Here is a 20,019-nt window from a genome sequence, read left to right on the forward strand (position 1 = left end):
GGGAAGTAGATAGGTGGAGTAGCCTGCCTAGTGTCTTCCCACTGTTACATGAAGGAGCCCAAGCCCAGCCCCTTCCTGGACAATTCCTTTTCTCTTTCTCCTCAAAACCTGCTTTCTATCTCTCCTTTTTTTTTTTTTTTGTTCTTTACTTTGCTTATGAGCTCGTTCCAAATTCTTTACTTCCCACCTCACTTCCTGCTCTGCCCCCCGCCACAACTGGTATTTAGAAGCAGGCATACCGCACTCAAAGGACAGAAATGACCCCCATGTTGCCACCACAGATGAGCGAGAAGCCGTGCAGAAGAAAACCTTCACCAAGTGGGTGAACTCGCACCTGGCCCGGGTGACGTGTCGGGTGGGAGACCTGTACAGCGACCTCCGGGATGGGCGCAACCTCCTGAGGCTCCTGGAAGTGCTTTCGGGAGAGACACTGGTAAGCTGCGATAACGGGAGGGGGAGCCTCAGCAACTCACCCAAAGGGGCAAGCCACAGGAGGGGCCCCTGGAGGAAGAGCCACAGCGGGGCAGAGCACAGTGAGCCCCTCTGCCCAGAGGACGGCTTCATTCGGGGAGGTTTGCTGCGTAGATTTCATAGGAACCTTGCTGCGCAGACACAGGAACAGTGGCCCCATTGAAAACATTTCTTTTCCAACCCACTCTGGGTGCAATTAATTCCCTTGGGAATCTTAATCTGCCCAAGCTTCATCTATTACCTCAGCTTCAGCTCCCTGGCCTTTGCCCCGGCCCTGGGGCTGTCCCCTGTGTTCCTGAGGGAGGACATGGGAAGGCGTGCCAGCATGGCCCTGGGAAAGCTGGGGAGGAAGGAGGGGACCCACAATCCCATGCCCCCCCGCAGCCAAAGCCCACCAAGGGCCGCATGAGGATCCACTGCCTGGAGAACGTGGACAAGGCTTTGCAGTTTCTGAAGGAGCAAAAGGTGCACTTGGAAAACATGGGCTCCCACGACATCGTGGACGGGAACCACCGCCTGACCCTCGGGCTGGTCTGGACCATCATCCTTCGGTTCCAGGTACTCTTACAGGTGTTTCTCAGTGGGCGGGTCAAGCACCTGTTCTGCACCTCACACGCTTACCACTGGTCTGTGATGAGATACGTTCAAAAATGAAGTGTCCAGAACCTGGCCCAGCCCTTGGCCACTGCAGCCACATCTGTGTGCCAGATCAGGGGACTAGCCTCGTTGTACAGGGGAGAGGCCAGTTGGTAGTAGCCCAGCTCCCGTGGCAAGTTCCCTGGAGCCTGCTGTGTGTGCTGGTCATGTGCATTGGGACCCCAGGTTGGTCCCCAAGGGATTGGGAGCTTATAAACTGGTCCTTCACTGCAGAGTTTGAAAGTTTGAGAACCACAGGACAGGTCTGGCTCTTCCTCCATGTGCTCATGTCCTCATCACACCTGTCCTCCCCTGTTGACCTCTCTGCCTGCCCCTTCTAGCCCTCAGCAGAGTTTTGTCGGCTTCACCTTTGAAAGTCAGATCTCAGCAAATGTCCTCTGATCTGCCCTCAGTTCCCCACCTGGAAAAACCAGCTCCCTCCGCAGGCACTTCCACTCATCTGACTTCCTACCCGCTTCTGCCTCAAATTCCTCAGACCCAATGGTTCATGTCACTTGCCCAGGTTGAAAGGGCCCTAGGCTCTGTCCCTTTACCTGTATGACGGCAGTCTAACAAGTCTCTTCCTGCCATTTCTCTGCGTGTCCCTGATAACGCCAAGTGCCCCTGTCCAGGGAGTGAGGTCCCTGCTTTTCTTCCTTTTTAGATCCAAGACATCAGTGTGGAGACAGAAGACAACAAGGAGAAGAAGTCAGCCAAGGACGCCCTGCTGCTCTGGTGCCAGATGAAGACTGCAGGGTGAGGAGGCCCTGGGAGGGTGGCAGGGATGGGTGGCAGGGGCGGGCCAGGTGCACCACCCCCGCGGTTCCAGGATCCATAACCTGGTACCATCCTTGCATCCCAGATCAGGGCTGGGCCCCTATCGCCATTTTCCTGTCTGTTTATAGGTATCCCAATGTCAACGTGCACAACTTCACCACCAGCTGGAGGGACGGACTGGCCTTTAATGCCATCGTACACAAACACCGGTGAGAAGACGGGGTTCAAGCACGTGGGTTAGTGACCCAAGGGCACACACACATAGGCCAGAGGAGATGAGATGAGCTTCGCCACAGCTGTGAGGAACAAGTGTGCAGAGGAACCAGAACCTGAGGTGTCATGCTGCACCGAGAACTTATGACAGGGGGTGCCACGGCAGGGGGCAGGGTGAGCAGGAGGGGGAGGGTGGGGTGCTCCCTTCTAAACAAAATTGAGTTGGACTCTTAGGGATAAATGGGGATGGATTGACTTTTCCTCTTTGGGGTCTCAGGGGCTTTGCTTTTTTTTTTTTTTTAATTTTTAGTTGTAGAGGGACAGCACACCTTTATCTGTTTATTTTTATGTGGTGCTGGGAATGGAACCCAGTGCCTCACACATGCCAGGCAGGTGCTCTGCCCCTGAGCTTGAGCCCCAGCCCCCTCATGTGCTTTTGATACCTTCTGTCTCCCCCGGCCCCAGGCCAGACCTGCTGGATTTTGAGTCCCTGAAGAAATGTAATGCACACTACAATCTGCAGAATGCTTTCAATCTGGCTGAAAAGGAACTGGGATTGACCAAGCTGCTGGATCCTGAAGGTGGGGCAGAGGCAGAAGGCATGCTGGGGTGGGGGAGGGGAGGATGCAGAGTAGCTGAGCTACGTAAAAGGATGAATTTATGGCATGAAAATTGCATCTCAATTAAAAAAATAAGTCTGTAGGAAGAAAGGGATTCCTGTAGCAAAAGGAACCCAGGACTCTGGGCTCCATCCCAGTCCCTGCACAGAGAAGCTCTGTAACGTAGGGCTAATTACTTAGCCTCTGTATAACTCCGTTTCCTCATCTCTAAAATAAGACTAGTCCTTGTGGTTTCTGAGTGCCCTCCTTATTCTCAAATTCTAGGGTTCTAACTTACAGCTCTATGACTTTGAGTTCCCACCAAGAACTGGCCCCTGGTCAGCTGCCCTGCTCACTAGCTCTTATGGTTCTGCTCATAAAGCGGATGAGATCAGTAATAGCCACTCGGCTCTTTCTTTGTACCTGGTGTGGCATTGCATTTGACATACTTTAATTAATTGAATCCTTACGACAACCCTTTGAAACCCATACCATTATTATCTTCAGTTTATGGAAGAGAACATGGAGCCTATAAAGGTTAAGCACCTGGCCAAGGTCATACGGTTGGTAGAGCTGAGATTCGAGTTTCGGCAGTCTGGCTGCAGAGCCAGTTTCCTCAGCTGTCTTTGGCAAAGCAGAGAGCAGTCTGGGTGCAGCCAGAAAGGGGAGGAGAGAGGAACCAAGTGCCTGCCCGTTGGAAGCGCTCTTTCCTAAGCTCACTGGGCAGGTTTAGGTCTCGGTCGCCTTCTCCCTGCTTCCCATCCCACCTTTTACCCCATCTCCTGAGTACTCTTGGTTCAGCATGGCGAGCATCAGCTACCTAGAGACAGTGTAGGCTGAATTGAGCTCCCTGGAGAGCTCTTGAGAAGTGCGTGGCTGTGTCCTACTACATCCAAGATGACTTCAGTGGCTCCTCCCTGCCTGTGAGTTTTCATAAGCATCAAGGGGCTTCTAGTCTCAAAGTCTGACCTTTGGGAAGGATAAAATCTGGCCCAACTAACGGAGCCCAGGGATGTCAAGTCATGATCGGCCTTGCTCATGTGGTGGAAGCTGTTTCTGCTTGAGGGACACTTGTTGGGCGTCTCATCGCTGAGTTTTGGGATTGAGGTTGGAAACAGGTGTGACCATGTCCTGGGATGGGGCCAGGCACTGTGCTGCATCCCAGATTCAGGAGGCTTGGTATTGTGTCCCACTGCCCCAGAATCCATTGGCTTCTTAGACATCTTTCCAGGCTGTAAGTCCAGGATTCACCCTCAAATGTAAAAGCTGTTTTTTTTTTTTTCTAGCTTTTCTTTCCCCCAAACAACTAGTGTTCATGTGCAGTGGGCATGCTGGGGAAAAGCTGCTTTTGGCTTCTGGGTTGTGTACACTGCTTAAGGGACCTGCCCTTGTCTAGGAGACGGGGGGAAAGTGAGTTTTTCTCACACCCTCTTAGTCAGAACAGCGGAGTTATCACTTTGCTCTAAAGGGAGCTGAAGACATGCCAGCCGTGGAGGGCTGGGAGGCCCAGAGACAGGGTGAGTGACTCAGGTTTTGGGCCTGCTTCTGAAAGGGAGTTTCTGATGTCCACCTGACCTGAGCATTCCCATTTCTCAGATGTGAATGTGGACCAACCAGATGAGAAGTCCATCATAACCTATGTGGCTACCTACTACCATTACTTCTCCAAGATGAAGGCCCTGGCTGTGGAAGGCAAAAGAATTGGCAAGGTACTGCTCACCATGGGACAGGGTGGAAAGGCCACAGGAGACCTGGCCCAGGGGTCTTACTCCCCCAAAGCAGGGGCAAGGTGGAGCTGTAGGACCGTGCCAGGGACCTCCATTGGCAAGAACCCTATGTCCTCGTCTCCTGTCATGCAGGTGCTGGACCACGCCATGGAGGCAGAGCGCTTGGTGGAGAAGTATGAGTCCCTGGCCTCTGAACTGCTGCAGTGGATCGAGCAGACCATTGTAACCCTCAATGACAGGCAGCTGGCCAACTCCCTGAGCGGGGTCCAGAACCAGCTGCAGTCCTTCAATTCCTACCGCACTGTGGAGAAGCCGCCCAAGTAGGTGCTCCCAGGTCCCACCCTGCCAGAGCATGCCTGCCCTGAGCTGGGCCCACATGAGAGGAAGGCTAATTTAGGAGTGGCCTTTCAGGAGGGACATTCGAATACATGAACACAGGAGGCTCATTTCCCCAGCTCAGAGCCAGAAACATCCAAACAGCATAGTTGCTCCAAAATAAAAAATTTTAATCATGAGCCATTTTAAAAAATCTGTGCTGTGGAAATGCTCACCATAGTGTGTCGCATCAGTGTGACCCGTCAAATGAGATTACAGGCCAGGTGTTGCAGCACCCCAGTCCCCACTGCAGGGACAGGTGCCACGACCGGACAGGCAGGTCACACCCAGGAGCACGGGTGTGACTGGTAACTTGAGCATCACAGAAGTCCTTTCATTTATATATTTTAGCAATTAACTGTTTTCATGTGTGGAATTGCTGTTAGGTGATTCTATATGGTACATGCTAACATTTATGGGTTTTTTTCTGTTTATCTTTAAGCTCTTTTATAATTATTGTGTCAGCTCCAAAACTAATTTTAATTCAGAAAATAATTGTTCCCTTACACTCCAGGGATTGATTTAAGGTGTGTCTTTGCCCAGAGAGTTCTGGGTACTAAACAAAGGATGTAGCTTCAAGGATGTTCATCAGCATGACCTTTGTAAAAGAAAAATAAGTCAGGAAGTCAGGTGTGGTGGCACATGCCTGTAATCCCAGTGGCTGGGGAGGCTGAGGCAGGAGGATTGCAAGGCTAAGACCAGTCTCAGCAACTTAGTGAGGCTGTAGCTCAAAATTTAAAAAACCAGGACTGGAGTTGTAGAGCACCCTTGGGTTCAATCCCCAGAAATGCAAAAACAGGAGAAAGAGAGAGAGAGAGAGAGAGAGAGAAAGAGAGAGAGAGAGAAAGAGAGAGAGAGAGAGAGAGAGAGAGAGAAAAGTCATAAGGCAACCAGTGAAAATAGTTTTGAATGAATGCGTTTAGTGACATCAAAAAATATTAATGAAAAATAATCGAAGAAGCAGGCTATAGGAGTTCTTTGGGGGCCACAGAAAACAAAGTGCTAATTGTCCAGCTTCCGAGCACCTGAGTTCAAATCCTGGCTCCGTCACTGATCAGTTGTGAGTGTTGGGCAACCTGTTTGGCCTCTCTGTGTCTCAGCCTCCTCATCTGTAAAATGGGATAATTGAGAGAACGTAGACCATGGAGAGAAGGAAGCGAGTTAATGCTTGCCAAGTGCTGGAGCCTGCCCAGCTTACAGCGAGAGAGTTCTTGGTCTTGTTAGCTGTGGATACACTAGGACTCTGTCTGTGGAAAACACAAATCAACACTCACAAAGGGGTAACAGTGGTCATTGTTTCTGTGTGGCTTTTGGTCGCTCTAAAATTCTTTAGGTTTGCCGGTATGTTCTGGCTTTCACACAAGGGCATGTGTTGCTTTTGTGACAAGAGCAGCAACTTAGGACACTCCATGTTGTAGTCGAGTCCCAGGCCCCTCGTGGCCCTTGCCCTGACCCCAGCTTGGCCCCGCCTCAGGTTCACCGAGAAGGGGAACTTGGAGGTGCTGCTCTTCACCATCCAGAGCAAGCTGCGGGCCAACAACCAGAAGGTCTACACGCCCCGCGAGGGCCGGCTCATCTCTGACATCAACAAGGTCTGTAGTCACCCCTGCTGTCCCACAGGTGGCCATCCTCGGCAGCCCAGGCCCAGAGCTGTCTTGACCTCCACAAGGCCCTACCACCCTAACTGAACCTTCCACCTCGCTGTCCCCACCCCCAACGTGACTCTTGGTGAGTCCTCCTGAGCACGTTGCCCCTTGGACTTCTTCTGACTGTCCCTTCAGGGTCATGTTAGGAAATTATACTCCAAGTCCCTTCCCTTGTTCAACAGGTCCCCAACTCACCATTTCTACTTTCTATTTCATTTTTTCACAAACAACACATGTAAGATGAATAAAAGTAAAGTAAGGTTCGCCCACACTCCTGCCACTGCAAACCAATCAAGCAGTTTGCAGTGATTTCCCTCTGCATAGTTTCTATGCGGCTTCCCAGCGTGCCCAGCGCCCCGTTTCTCCATACCCCCACCCACAGGCAGGCACCTCACCGACCACCTTTCACAGGGCTGCTGGACCCCGCTTACGGGGGACTTAAGGGGACTTCCTGTGCCCGGGGCCCGCCTCTCTGACCCTCCCCACCCTGGCTCTGATGCACTAATCATGTGCCCGCCATGCAGGCCTGGGAGCGACTGGAGAAAGCCGAGCATGAGCGGGAACTGGCCCTGCGCACAGAGCTGATCCGCCAGGAGAAGCTAGAGCAGCTAGCCGCCCGCTTTGACCGCAAGGCCGCCATGCGGGAGACCTGGCTCAGTGAGAATCAGCGTCTTGTGTCCCAGGTAGGACCCAGGGGGCTTCAAGGACATCCAGGCTGGTAGGTTGAAATGGAAGGGAGACAACGGTGGATAAGGAGCCCTGCAGGGCAGGGAGGTGATCAAACACAAAATCCATCACACAGGTAGAAAGACCAAGAAACTCAGGAGCAGCCAGGCACAGTGGCACACGCCTGTGTTCCCAGCAACTTGGGAGGCTGAGGCAGGAAGATCACAAGTATGAGACCAGCCTCAGCAATTTAGTGAGACCCTGTCTCAAAATAAATAAATAAATAAAAGGGACTTGGAATGCAGCTCAGTGGTAAAGCACACCCCGAGGTTCAGGCAAGCAAGGAGCAGGCTCAGGAGCCAGGGGCCAGGAGCCCCAGCAGGAGAAAGGATGGTGGGACAGGGTGAGCAGAGATGGAGGGCCACCTCACAGAGCTGGCATCGGGCAGCCGGGGCACGCAGAGGCTCTGTCCTTTGGTTCCAAGACCTCTCCTCTCTGCTCTCCGCCACAGGACAACTTTGGGCTGGAACTGGCAGCGGTTGAGGCAGCAGTGCGGAAGCATGAAGCCATCGAGACCGACATCGTGGCCTACAGCGGCCGGGTGCAGGCGGTGGACGCCGTGGCCGCGGAGCTGGCCGCTGAGCGCTACCATGACATCAAGCGTATCGCCGCCCGGCAGCACAACGTGGCTCGGCTCTGGGACTTCTTGAGGCAGATGGTGGCTGCCCGGAGGGAGCGGCTCCTCCTGAACCTGGAGCTGCAGAAAGTGTTTCAGGACCTGCTCTACCTCATGGACTGGACGGGAGAGATGAAGGTGCGGTGCTGGCAGGAGCTGGTGGGCGTGGCGGAGGTGCTCAGCAGGCCCAAGTAGGTGAAGGAGGGAGGTGGCAGCTCACTCACCGACTGGCACCGGTCGAGGAGTTTGAATTTCATCCAGAATAACATGGAGCCTTTAGTGATTCGAAGTTTCTGAGAGGGGGAGATGCGATTCTGCCATACATGCTGAAAGGGTCCCTTGAGCTCCTCTGTGGGTCAGGCCTGTGGACAGCCAGGGTGGGAGCACAGAGACCCTGGGGATGGGCCTGGGAGAGGCCCTGGAGGGAGCAGGGCTGCTGGGGCAGAGCCGTCATGATAGGAGGGTGTCTGTCTGTGATTCTGGGGCTAAGAGGATGAGTCACAGCAAAGATTCTAGGAGCAGAATTTAGCAAAAAGGCTGTTCCATGGGAGGATGCCGAACAGAACCGCGGTGTCCCTGTGTGTGGGAGTGAGCAGGTATGCTCACCTGGGTGCAACACCTGGAACCACCCAAGGAGGTTGGAAGGGAGACACAGGGAGGTTGGCATGGGTGCCTGACTGGCAGTGAACAGGGCGGCTCTCAGGCGGGCACCAGCATGCTGCGTGTGCCCGGCAGGGGCGGCTGCAGTCCCAGGACCTGGGCAAGCACCTGGCGGGCGTGGAGGACCTGCTGCAGCTGCACGAGCTGGTAGAAGCCGACATTGCTGTGCAGGCCGAGAGGGTGCGGGCTGTGAGCGCCTCTGCCCTGCGCTTCTGTGACCCGGGGAAAGGTGAAAAACAGGGGCGCCCTGGAAACGATGGGGCTGGGAAGGGCAACAGTAGGAGCAGAAAAACCGGGGACAGGAGAGCCCAAGGGTGGACGATGGGTGACAGAGCTGAAGCCAGGGAGGAGGGCGACGGGTGGGAGGGTGGGGAATGGTGACCAAGGTGTGTGCAGAGGAGCCAGAGCTCGAACCCTGCGTGACCATTTCCAGAGTACAGACCATGTGACCCGCAGCTGGTGTCGGAGCGTGTGGCCAACCTGGAGCAGAGCTATGAGGCCCTGTGTGAGTTGGCAGCAGCTCGGAGGGCTCGTCTGGAGGAGTCGCGGCGCCTCTGGCGGTTCCTCTGGGAGGTGGGCGAGGCTGAGGCCTGGGTACGGGAGCAGCAGCATCTCCTGGCCTCCGCTGACACTGGCCGGGACCTGACTGGTGTCCTCCGCCTGCTCAACAAGCACACGGCTCTGCGGGGTGAGATGAGTGGCCGGCTGGGGCCCCTGAAGCTCACCCTGGAACAGGGCCAGCAGCTGGTCGCAGAGGGCCACCCTGGAGCCAGCCAGGCTTCTGCACGTGCGGCCGAGCTCCAGGCCCAGTGGGAGCGGCTGGAGGCCCTGGCGGAGGAACGCGCCCAGCAGCTCGCCCAGGCTGCCAGCCTCTACCAGTTCCAGGCCGACGCAAACGACATGGAGGCCTGGTTGGTGGATGCACTGCGCCTAGTGTCCAGCCCTGAGCTGGGGCACGACGAGTTCTCCACGCAGGCCCTGGCCAGGCAGCACCGAGCCCTGGAGGAGGAGATCCGAGGCCACCGGCCCACCCTGGAGGCCTTGAAGGAGCAGGCTGCAGCCCTGCCTCCCGCACTGAGCCGTACGCCTGAGGTGCAGGGCAGGGTGCCCACGCTGGAGCGGCAGTACGAGGAGCTGCAGGCCCGGGCGGGCGAGCGTGCTCGCGCCCTGGAAGCAGCCCTGGCACTCTACACCATGCTCAGCGAGGCCGGGGCCTGCGCGCTCTGGGTGGAGGAGAAGGAGCAGTGGCTCAACGGGCTGGCCCTGCCCGAGCGCCTGGAGGACCTGGAGGTGGTGCAGCAGAGGTAGGCCTGCAGCTGCCACCGGCCTTGCCTGTGAGCTGGGTGCCAGGTGGCTGCTCCCACCACAGAGCTGCCCACTGCACTTCACTGAGCCTTGACCACATCCCTCTGTCTTAATGGGCATCTCTTTTTAAGTTTTAATGAGAATGTTAAACATACGCAAAAGTTGTTGACATTTCACAGCAACACCCTCTCCACCCGCCAGCAGGTTCCATCACTGTCAATATGGTGCTCGTTTTGAGTCACTTCCTTTTAAAAAAATTATTCCCAGTTATCTCACAGGTATACACTTCAGGACACGACTTTTAAGAAAGATGAGGAAAAGCCAGGCTCCGTGGTGCATGCCTTTAATACCAGCAAGTCAGGAGGCTGAGGCAGTAGGATTGCAAGTTCAAGACCAGCCTCAGCAACTTAGCGAGGCCCTGAGCAATTTAGCAAACACTTGTCTCAAGTTAAAAAAATAAAAAGAGTTGGGGATGTAGCTCAGTCATAGAGCACCCCTGGGTTCACCCCAGTGCTGGGGGAAAATGCAAAAAAAGGAGAGAGAATCCTTACGTACAAATATATTACTTTTTAAATCCTTACATACAAATATATTACTTTTTAAATTATGCTTGGAATTAAAATAATTGAGGCTTTGAAATTGTCAACCTTTTAGGCAGAGATAGTGATTAACCTCTCATGAGGGTCACAGAAAAATGTCTTGAAATCATTTCAAAGGGAGTTTTCTTATAGAACTTCAGTATCATTATTACATAGAACAAAATGAGCAATTCCTTGATAACACCTACCATTAGTCCATTATCAAATTTCCTGATAGTTTAAAACAATATAATTACACTTCTTTTTTAAGTTTTCAAGATATCCTATTAGAGGTCTTGGCCAACTACAATCCAGGCCAAGTCTAGCCCCCTGCCCGTTTTTTTGGTAAAGCTTTGCTGGGCAGAGGCCTCCCAGTCGTCACACCCTGCCTGTGGTGACCCTCATCACTGTGGCAGAGCTGAGGAGCTGGGACAGGCTCAGTGGCTCACAGACCTGAAATGTTACTGCCTGGCGCTTTACAGAAGGCTTGCAGGCCTCGCCCCACGGGAATGTAAACAACCCCTGGAGGAGTTAGAGTTTCATCCATTTCACTGAGACACATGCTTCTGGTTGTCACTTCATTTTTATTGGCAGGGTGGGGCCTGGGTAGGGAGCCACAGGGGGGAGCCCTGCGAGGGTGAGCGAGCTTCTTTTAAAGGCCAAGTTTGGCTGTCCCTCACCATCTCCTTGAACAACCCTAGAGGACGGTTTTTCCACTGGGAACCTTGTAGGCTAAGCAGCACAGAGACACAGGGACAGAGCCCTGTGTTGAAAGGCAGGTGGTCTTGCGGGTGCCTAAGGGAGGTGGCCTGGGTGCCTCTCTGCCTCCCATCCTTCATGCCCTGCTTATTTGCCCACTCAGGTTCGAGACCCTAGAGCCGGAAATGAACGCCCTGGCAGCACGGATTTCTGCCGTGAATGACATTGCTGAGCAGTTGCTGAAGGCCAACCCCCCGGGGAAGGACCGGATAGTCAACACTCAGAAGCAGCTCAACCACAGGTGGGCTGGGGAGGGCAGCCCTGAGCACTGAGGGAGAAGGACACAGCTGGAGGTGGGGCCTGGAAGAGGGTTTGGCAGGGCCTGGGAGGGGGCTGAGCACAAGGGAAGGACCAGACTCAAACGTGTGGGGCAGGAGAAATGGAGAGAAGGATGGAACGGGGACCCAGTGGTCCCAGGAGGCTGGGGATCAGATGAGACAAGGAGGCGAGGGTACGATGGGGAGCAGCCTCCTTACCAAGGCAGAAGCAGGTGGGTGGGCGCCAAGAGGGGAGAAGCAGGGCGGCCATCCCCAGATGTACCCGCCAGCCTGGGAGTTGAGCAGCGCCTTACGCCACTCCTTCCCCTACTCTCAGGTGGCAGCAGTTTCGGTCCCTGGCAGATGGCAAGAAGGCAGCTCTGACATCAGCCCTGAGCATCCAGAATTACCACCTAGAGTGCACGGAGACCCAGGCCTGGATGAGAGAGAAGACCAAGGTTATTGAGTCCACCCAGGGCCTGGGTAATGATCTGGCCGGTGTGCTGGCCCTGCAGCGGAAGCTGGCTGGCACGGAGCGCGACCTGGAGGCCATCGCCGCTCGGGTGGGTGAACTGACCCGAGAGGCCAACGCCCTGGCTGCTGGCCATCCGGCCCAAGCCCCTGCCATCAACACCCGGCTTGGGGAGGTGCAAGCCGGCTGGGAGGACCTACGAGCCACTATGCGGCGGCGAGAGGAGTCCCTGGGTGAGGCACGGCGGCTGCAGGACTTCCTGCGCAGCTTGGATGACTTCCAGGCTTGGCTAGGTCGCACGCAGACCGCTGTGGCCTCGGAAGAAGGGCCCGCTACCCTGCCTGAGGCTGAGGCCCTCTTGGCCCAACACGCAGCCCTGCGGGGAGAGGTGGAGCGTGCCCGGAGCGAGTACAGCCGCCTGCGGGCCTTGGGCGAAGAGGTGACCCGGGACCAGGCTGATCCCCAGTGCCTCTTCCTACGGCAGCGACTAGAAGCCCTGGGAACTGGCTGGGAGGAACTGGGCCGCATGTGGGAGAGCCGGCAAGGCCGCCTGGCCCAGGCCCACGGCTTCCAGGGATTCCTACGGGATGCTCGCCAGGCCGAGGGTGTGCTCAGCAGCCAGGTGAGAGGCTGGGGGACAAGGTCCCACCCAGGAAGAAGAGGAAAATAAGGAGCAGGGCATGGTGTGAGGGAGAGAATAGTAGTTGAGGAAGCAACACAGGAGGAAGGAGTGGGAACAAGTGATAAAATTTGCCAAACCAGGTGTGGTGGTGCACGCCCTGATCCCAGCAGCTCAGGAGGCCGAGGCAGGAGGATCAAGAGTTCAAAGCCAGCCTCAGCAAAAGTGAGGCGCTAAGCAACTCAGTGAGACCCTGTCTCTAAATAAAATACAAAAAAGGGCCAAGGATGTGGTTCTGTGGTCGAGGGTCCCCCTGAGTTCAATCTCTGGTACACCGCCCCCCCCCAAAAAAAAAAAAAAAAAAAAAACTTATCAAAGCTGACCTTAGAAAAAACAGAAAACCTGGTCAGTCAAATAACTATTTAAAAAATCAAATCAGTAGCTACAAATAAGGTAGAACAGGGTTTGGGCCAGTAAAGATCCTCCAGTTTAGCTCCCTTGGAACTTTCTGTGACTCCCCCCTCCATCTCCAGAGCCATCTGGGCGACCCCACCCTTGCTGAGACTGGCCACCCTCGCGGCTGTGCCTCTGGCTGGGTCTGAGGGTGGAGTTGTGTGCTTTGAGAAGTGAGCTTGTTTCCGCCCCTCCCACACAGGAGTACGTTCTGTCTCACACGGAGATGCCAGGGACACTCCAGGCCGCTGATGCTGCCATTAAAAAACTGGAGGACTTCATGAGCACTATGGATGCCAATGGGGAACGCATCCGCGGGCTCCTGGAGGCCGGGCGCCAGCTGGTGTCAGAGGGCAACATCCATGCAGAGAAGATCCAGGAGAAGGCAGACTCCATTGAGAGCAGGTGGGGTGAGGCTGGTGGACAAACTCAGGGCCTGAGAGGGAAATCGGTGGAAAGGGTGGTCTCGGATGGAGACGTGGCACGGGAGATGTGACAGGTGGCGGGAGATAGGGAGCTGACAGCAAAGTAGAGGGGGAAGAACGGGGGTGGGAGAGGGACTGATCAGGGTTGGCAGGGTCTCCTCCCACACATGTGGAAGCAGGCCTGGAAATGTGATTCCTGGGGTGTTTGTTGGGGTTTCTGGGAGGCTTGTCCCCACAGGAGGAGGACTAGGCCTCTAGGTTACTGAAGGCCACAGCCTCTTGCAGCAAGGCTTAGGGTTCACAAGCGCTGTCATTACAGACACAGGAAGAATCAAGAGGCAGTGCAGCAGCTTCTGGGCCGCCTGAGGGACAACCGAGAGCAGCAGCACTTCCTGCAAGACTGTCATGAGGTGAGGCACTCCGGTCCCCGCAGCACCTCTTGCCATCCACCCCTTTCCCAGCCGGCACCCTGGGCCGAGAGTGAGAGCATCCCCGTGTCGCCAGAGCCTGCGAGCACCTTCACGGCCTCTGCCTGAGCCTTCCGCATCTCCTGGCCTCCTCGTCCCCTCTTACGCCCCGCCCTCCTTTCCTCCAAAACGCCCCCACCTTCTCATCCCAGCCTGTGCTTGCTCCAGCTGAAACTCTGGATTGACGAGAAGATGCTGACCGCTCAGGATGTGTCCTATGATGAGGCCCGCAACCTGCACACCAAGTGGCAGAAGCACCAGGCATTCATGGCCGAGCTGGCCGCCAACAAAGACTGGCTGGACAAGGTGGACAAGGTGAGTGGCGTGGCAGGAGCAGCAGAAGCGAGCGTCTGGGGCCACCTCTGGGAAAGGTCCCCTCCACAGTGCAGGCCACGGTCCAGGCTGCAGACCTAGCTCCAGGCCATGGTTTTCAGAATAGAGATCATGAGCTTCTGGAATCACATCACCAAAGTGGCAAGTTGTGGTCTAGGAAATAAATGTCTCAGGGCTGTGGGGCAGTGATTTCCGAGCTTTGAGAGAGCCCACCTTAGTAGGGAACCTGGGCACAGCTTTGGTTCAAAGCCATAACTGTTCCTGGGTCCAGAGCAGATGGCTCTCTTCATCAGTACTCTGCAGACGCTCTGTAAAGGACCAGATAGTGCATAGGTCAGGCTTTGTGGGCCATACGGTTTTGCTACAACCACTTGTCTCTGCCTTTGTGGTGCAAAAGCAGTCATAGAGAATAAATAAATGAATGAGCATGGCTGTCTTCCAATAAAACTTTATAAAAACAGGCAGTGGCCAGACTTAGCCTATTCACCATAGCTTGCCAGGCCTTGCTTTTGAGGATTGCTGTTGCTGATACTTGGTCTCCCACCCAACTCTTCTTCTAGAATAACTTTATTTCTACTCAGCAAATATTCTTGGAGACCATTGTGTGTGCTCAGCATGCTGCTATGGTATATAAAAAGACACCTTCCCTGCCACAAGGGCATGATGGTTGGGCAAAGGAGGCCGCCGTGTTTCCGTTTGTTCAGCAAACAGGGACTTGCTGCCACTATACAAGACGTCACTGTGGGCTCCACCCTTCAGGAGAATACTGTGGCCAGGATATGAGATGCATACACCACAGCTGAGTCAAAGCCAGAGCAGATTTTGATGAGTGCTGTAAGAGAGTCAATAAAGCCTGGGGCTAAGGAGAGAGGGGACGTGAGAATTCCAGAAGCAGAAGCATCCAGGACAGTCCTGAAGGATGAGCAGAATGTGGACAAGCCAAGACACTGGGGGAGAGATGTTGTTAGGCAGAGAGGAGTGAGAACAGAAGCCAGAGGTGTGGAAGGGGCATCTGTGTGGACAAAGGGAAATGTGGCAGGAGCACAGAACGTGCCTGCGTGCAGAGCGTGCCGGGAGCTGCGGGAGCAGAACAGCCTTTGACACCTCCCTGGCAGCCATGTAAAGAGACCTGAAGGGAGTGTCTGCATTGTGTCCCCAGAAGCAGACCCTGAAACCAGGATTCTAGGGCAGGCCTCTTTCAGGGGAGGCGACCCTAGGAAGCACTGGTAGCGGAGTGGGGAGATGAGACGGGAAGGTCAACCATCCAGACAGGGAACTTCGGGTTGCGGTGCAGCCCAAGGGTAGAGTATGCTGAGCATGCGTGAGGCACAGGGTTCAAGCATGAAAGGGAGGATGGGAAGGAGGAAGGGAAGGGAAGGGAAGGAAGGAAGGAGGGAAGAAGGGAAAGAAGGAGAAGTCCTCAACCAAAAGGCTGGAGTGGGGAGACCAGGTGGGACTCACTCGCCCCAGTTCAGTGAGGGGTAACAGGCTGAGAAACATGGCGTGGTAGCAAATGATCCAAGTTCACTTGAGCACAGCACCAGAAACCATGAGCACCAGGGAAGCCCGAGTAAGGAAAGATCGCAGTGGCTTCTTAATTGAAGTGAAGTTTGAGCAATACTGGAAGGAGGAGTGGGTTTAACCAGCAGTGAGTCCTATGCGGTGGAGAAGGGACCTCTGAGAAGCGTATGTTAATGAACTTGAATGAGGACCTGGAGTTGCCGCCCACACTTTAGGATCCCAGTCTGCTATCAGCCTATAATTCTGGCATTTACACCCTCTTTGTCCCACCACCCAGGAAGGGCGGGAGCTGACTCTGGAGAAGCCAGAGCTGAAAGTGCTGGTGTCAGAGAAGCTGGGTGACCTGCACAGGCGCTGGGATGAGCTGGAGACCACCACCCAGGCCAAGGCCCGCAGCCTCTTTGATGCCAACCGGGCCGAACTGTTTGCTCAAAGCTGCTCGGCACTGGAGAGCTGGCTGGAGAGCCTGCAGGCCCAGCTGCACTCTGACGACTACGGCAAGGATCTCACCAGCGTCAATATTCTGCTCAAGAAGCAGCAGGTGCGAGATGGGCCTTTGTGGGGGAGGGTGAACAGGATAAGAAAGGAGAAGGTGTCTTTGGAACTTGAGCCTCGGGGGTCATCCTAGGGCCTGGTGGATGATATCTTCTGGTATTTCTCAAAGTGATTTCTATGAGGCACCAGTATCAGAATCTCCTGGAGTATGTTAATGGTCAGCAGAAAGTCAAGAGACAGACCACATTAGTAAATTGAACAGGGAAATTTCTGTAAAAAGTAGTATTTATTAGTAAAAAATGACTAACTTTTTTTTTGTACAGGGGATTGAACTCAGGGGACTTAACCACTGAGTCACATCCCCAGCCCTTTTTTGTATTTTATTTAGAGACAGGGTCTCACTGAGTTGCTTAGGGCCTTGATAAGTGGCTGAGACTGGCTTTGAACTCATGATCCTCCTGCCTCAGCCTCCCAAGCCACTGGGATTATAGGCACGTACCACTGCACCCAGCAAAAGGTTGTTAACTACTGGAGATGTTTCTTAGTCCACTTTCTGTTGCTATAACAGAATACCTGAGATTAGGTAATTTATAAGGAATAGAGGTTTATTTTGGCACATGGTTCTGGAAGCTGGGAAGTCAAGAGCATGATGCCAGCATCTGTTCAGCATCTGTGAGGGCCTCAAGCTGCATCATTACGTGGCAGAACAGAACGGAAGTGATTTCATGTGAAAGAGACAAAACACAAGGGACAGCCTTACTTCATAACAACTTGCTCTTGTGGTAACTAATCCAGTCCCATAAGAACTGCACGAATCCCTCTTAATGACCATGTCACCTCTCAGGTGCTTCCACCTCTTGACACTGTTAACTGGAGATCAGATTTCAACATGCGTTTTGGAGGGGATAAACCACATCCACTAACAGGTATAAAGAGGACTCTACAGTAGGAGTCAGAAAACTTTTTCTGTAAAAGGCCAAATAATATTTTGGACTTTGTGAATCAGAGTTTCTATGACATAACTATTCAATTCTGTCCTTGTAGGACAAAAAAAAAAAAAAAATGCTATACACAATACATAAAGAAGGGCTCAGACTGTATTACAGTAAAATTTTTTTTACAAAATAGGTAGTAGGCTGTGTTTGCTGATCCCTGCTCTTAAGAATCCTAGAATAGCTTTTCGTAGTATCACACACCAATAAGCTCAGAGACTTGGGAGACTAAGGTAGGAGGATCGCAAGTTTGAGGCCAGCCTCAGCAATTAACAAGACCCTGTCTCAAAATAAAAACTAAAAAAAAAAAAAAAATCTAGAATAGCAAATGTAGGGAGAAGCTATGCCCTAGGGCCAAGGAGGAATCCCAAAGAAAGAATGAGATGGCTGAATTTCAGATCTCTTTGGAGAGACCACTGAATGGCCTAAAATTTTGCTGAGGTGTCACAGGCCAGAGCAGGTCTGCAGTTAACAAGCCAAGGCTGGCCAGCAGGAATCTGCCCTGGGAGTGCCAGCAAAACTTGCTGGAGAAACAGTCACAGAATCTCTTGCACACTGTAAGCAGTTTTGCTATAGGAGATAGAAGAAAAATATTCTGGAACCAGAGAGGCCTTTCCTGTACTGTGTCGTGGCATCCCTCCAGCGGCCCCTACTGACAAGACCTGGTATTACACCAGCTGGCCAAAGGAGAGATGTTGACAGGGTCCAGTTCCAACATCACTAAGCAGGGTAAAGATGGATTTGCAGCTGAGGCAAATTTGGAACTGAGAGACAATAAGTTCATAACAGGCACAGTTATCATACAACATGGATTCCTCCATCTGTCAAAGTTCGGGATCAATCCAGGTCACAAAGGGATGCATTTCCTGGAGTAAGCCCTGGGGATGAGAAATTGTGGTTGGCTTGATCGACGAGTGTCTCCTCTGAATTTGGAGGTGGAAATGCGGCATTTACATGGCCTGCCTCCTCCTCATTTGCAGATGCTAGAGCGGGAGATGGCTGTGAGAGAGAAGGAGGTGGAGGCAATCCAGGCCCAGGCGAAGGCGCTGGCCCAGGAAGACCAGGGTGCAGGGGAGGTGGAAAGGACCTCGAGGGCCGTGGAGCAGAAGTTCAGGGCCCTGTGCCAGCCCATGGAGGAGCGCTGCCAGCGCCTGCATGCCTCTCGTGAGCAGCACCAGTTCCACCGGGATGTGGAGGATGAGATTGTGAGTCCCCGAGGCTGGGCTGGGAGAATCTTCATCTTGGCCAGCTGCCCCTGCTGTGTGGCACTCCAGCCTCCTCCTGGCTTCTGGGGAGTTGCCAGCAGTGCTCTGTTCCCTCTTCCCTTCAGCACAGAGCATCCCCTCTGAGGATACTTGAGGATGCCCTCTAGGTCCCTTGTCTTAGAGCCAGAGATGACCACACACACACACACCTACAGCCATAGGTATCCCCACTCTCCAACCCCTGGTGCTGGCTCTGCCCTCTGCACCTCCACTGACACCTCTTTCTCATCCAGTTGTGGGTGACGGAGCGGCTGCCCATGGCCAGCTCCATGGAACATGGCAAGGACCTGCCCAGTGTTCAGCTTCTCATGAAGAAAAACCAGGTGAGGAGAGGCTGGGGAAAGGAAAAGTTCCCAAGAGCTTCCTCACACTTGGACATTTGTTTTTCTCTAAAATGGGGTTTCTCTGGCCCCTCCCTGATGCTATGTAGCCCCAGACCTCAGTGGTTTGCTCTTCCCCACCTCAGGAGGTGGGTTCTCCTGGGGGATTGAAGGGGCATCGCCATCCTGTCCCCGGGAGAGGGGAGCGAGAGGGCTCTGGAAGGAGGAGAGGCAAGAGGGTGAAGGGGGTGCTCACAGTTGTGCAGGCCTGAGGGCAGGGAGGCTCAGGGATCCTTTTGCAAGTCTTATAGTGTCCTCTTCTATGGCGGGGGACAGACCCTGCAGAAGGAGATCCAAGGTCACGAGCCCCGGATTGCGGACCTCACCGAGCGGCAACGGACTCTGGGTGCAGCAGCAGCAGGCCCGGAGCTGGCTGAGCTCCAAGAAATGTGGAAACGCCTGAGCCACGAACTGGAGCTTCGGGGGAAGCGACTAGAGGAGGCCCTGAGGGCCCAGCAGTTCTACCGCGATGCTGCGGAGGCTGAGGCCTGGATGGGCGAGCAGGAGCTACACATGATGGGCCAGGAGAAAGCCAAGGTGAGAGCCGGGCAGGCCCAGTCGGTGTGACTGATTCTTTCCACTCCCAGCCCCCACAACCCTGCTGCCTGAGGCCCACTGTTCCTTCCCCAGGACGAGCTGAGTGCCCAGGCAGAGGTGAAGAAGCACCAGGTATTGGAGCAAGCCCTGGCTGACTACGCTCAGACCATCCACCAGCTGGCAGCCAGCAGCCAAGACATGATTGACCATGAGCACCCAGAGAGGTGAGCTCCCAGGAGGCAAAGGGGCCCATCCCTGGAGGAGAGGGAGCCGGTTCTCTGAAAGTGCAGGGATGTGTTGCTTTCTGTACTGTGTACATACAGAACATTCTAGAAAGCTGGAGAAACCTGGACTTGATGAGTGGTTGGGGGCCTACAAGGGACAGGGCTCCACAGAACAAGCTGGGCATCAGAGCAATGTCTCCTAAACCCTGTGGTGCCTCCCCCATTCCCCGCAGCACAAGGATATCGATTCGCCAGGCCCAGGTGGACAAGCTGTACGCCAGCCTGAAGGAACTGGCGGGAGAGCGGCGTGAGCGCCTGCAGGAGCACCTGCGGCTGTGCCAGCTCCGCCGTGAACTGGACGACCTGGAGCAGTGGATCCAGGAGCGTGAGGTGGTGGCGGCCTCCCACGAGCTGGGCCAGGACTATGAACATGTGACTGTGAGTATGGGGAGGACGCCATGCAGGTCAGTGCTGAGAAGGGCCTAGGACTT

At 54.4% G+C, this 20,019-nt stretch overlaps 1 protein-coding gene across 3 annotated transcripts in view; it reads left to right on the forward strand.

Annotated features, from left to right (window-relative positions):
* Sptbn2 (spectrin beta, non-erythrocytic 2) overlaps window positions 1-20,019 on the forward strand; it is a 37,507-nt gene that overhangs the window by 11,445 nt on the left and 6,043 nt on the right. For all 3 annotated transcript variants that reach the window (XM_047516350.1, XM_047516351.1, XM_047516349.1), the window contains 23 exons: window positions 282-433; window positions 856-1,029; window positions 1,772-1,863; window positions 2,013-2,093; window positions 2,563-2,678; window positions 4,293-4,405; window positions 4,556-4,743; window positions 6,273-6,390; window positions 6,969-7,127; window positions 7,622-7,924; window positions 8,522-8,675; window positions 8,880-9,750; window positions 11,192-11,329; window positions 11,683-12,439; window positions 13,092-13,294; window positions 13,634-13,724; window positions 13,950-14,096; window positions 15,913-16,176; window positions 18,103-18,327; window positions 18,621-18,710; window positions 19,044-19,304; window positions 19,398-19,528; window positions 19,762-19,966. In XM_047516350.1, the coding sequence (XP_047372306.1) occupies window positions 282-433; window positions 856-1,029; window positions 1,772-1,863; window positions 2,013-2,093; window positions 2,563-2,678; window positions 4,293-4,405; window positions 4,556-4,743; window positions 6,273-6,390; window positions 6,969-7,127; window positions 7,622-7,924; window positions 8,522-8,675; window positions 8,880-9,750; window positions 11,192-11,329; window positions 11,683-12,439; window positions 13,092-13,294; window positions 13,634-13,724; window positions 13,950-14,096; window positions 15,913-16,176; window positions 18,103-18,327; window positions 18,621-18,710; window positions 19,044-19,304; window positions 19,398-19,528; window positions 19,762-19,966 (5,033 nt within the window). The remainder of the gene's footprint in view (window positions 1-281; window positions 434-855; window positions 1,030-1,771; window positions 1,864-2,012; window positions 2,094-2,562; window positions 2,679-4,292; window positions 4,406-4,555; window positions 4,744-6,272; window positions 6,391-6,968; window positions 7,128-7,621; window positions 7,925-8,521; window positions 8,676-8,879; window positions 9,751-11,191; window positions 11,330-11,682; window positions 12,440-13,091; window positions 13,295-13,633; window positions 13,725-13,949; window positions 14,097-15,912; window positions 16,177-18,102; window positions 18,328-18,620; window positions 18,711-19,043; window positions 19,305-19,397; window positions 19,529-19,761; window positions 19,967-20,019) is intronic.

Source organism: Sciurus carolinensis, chromosome 11, assembly GCF_902686445.1.
Source record: "Sciurus carolinensis chromosome 11, mSciCar1.2, whole genome shotgun sequence".
Lineage (NCBI taxonomy): Eukaryota > Metazoa > Chordata > Mammalia > Rodentia > Sciuridae > Sciurus > Sciurus carolinensis.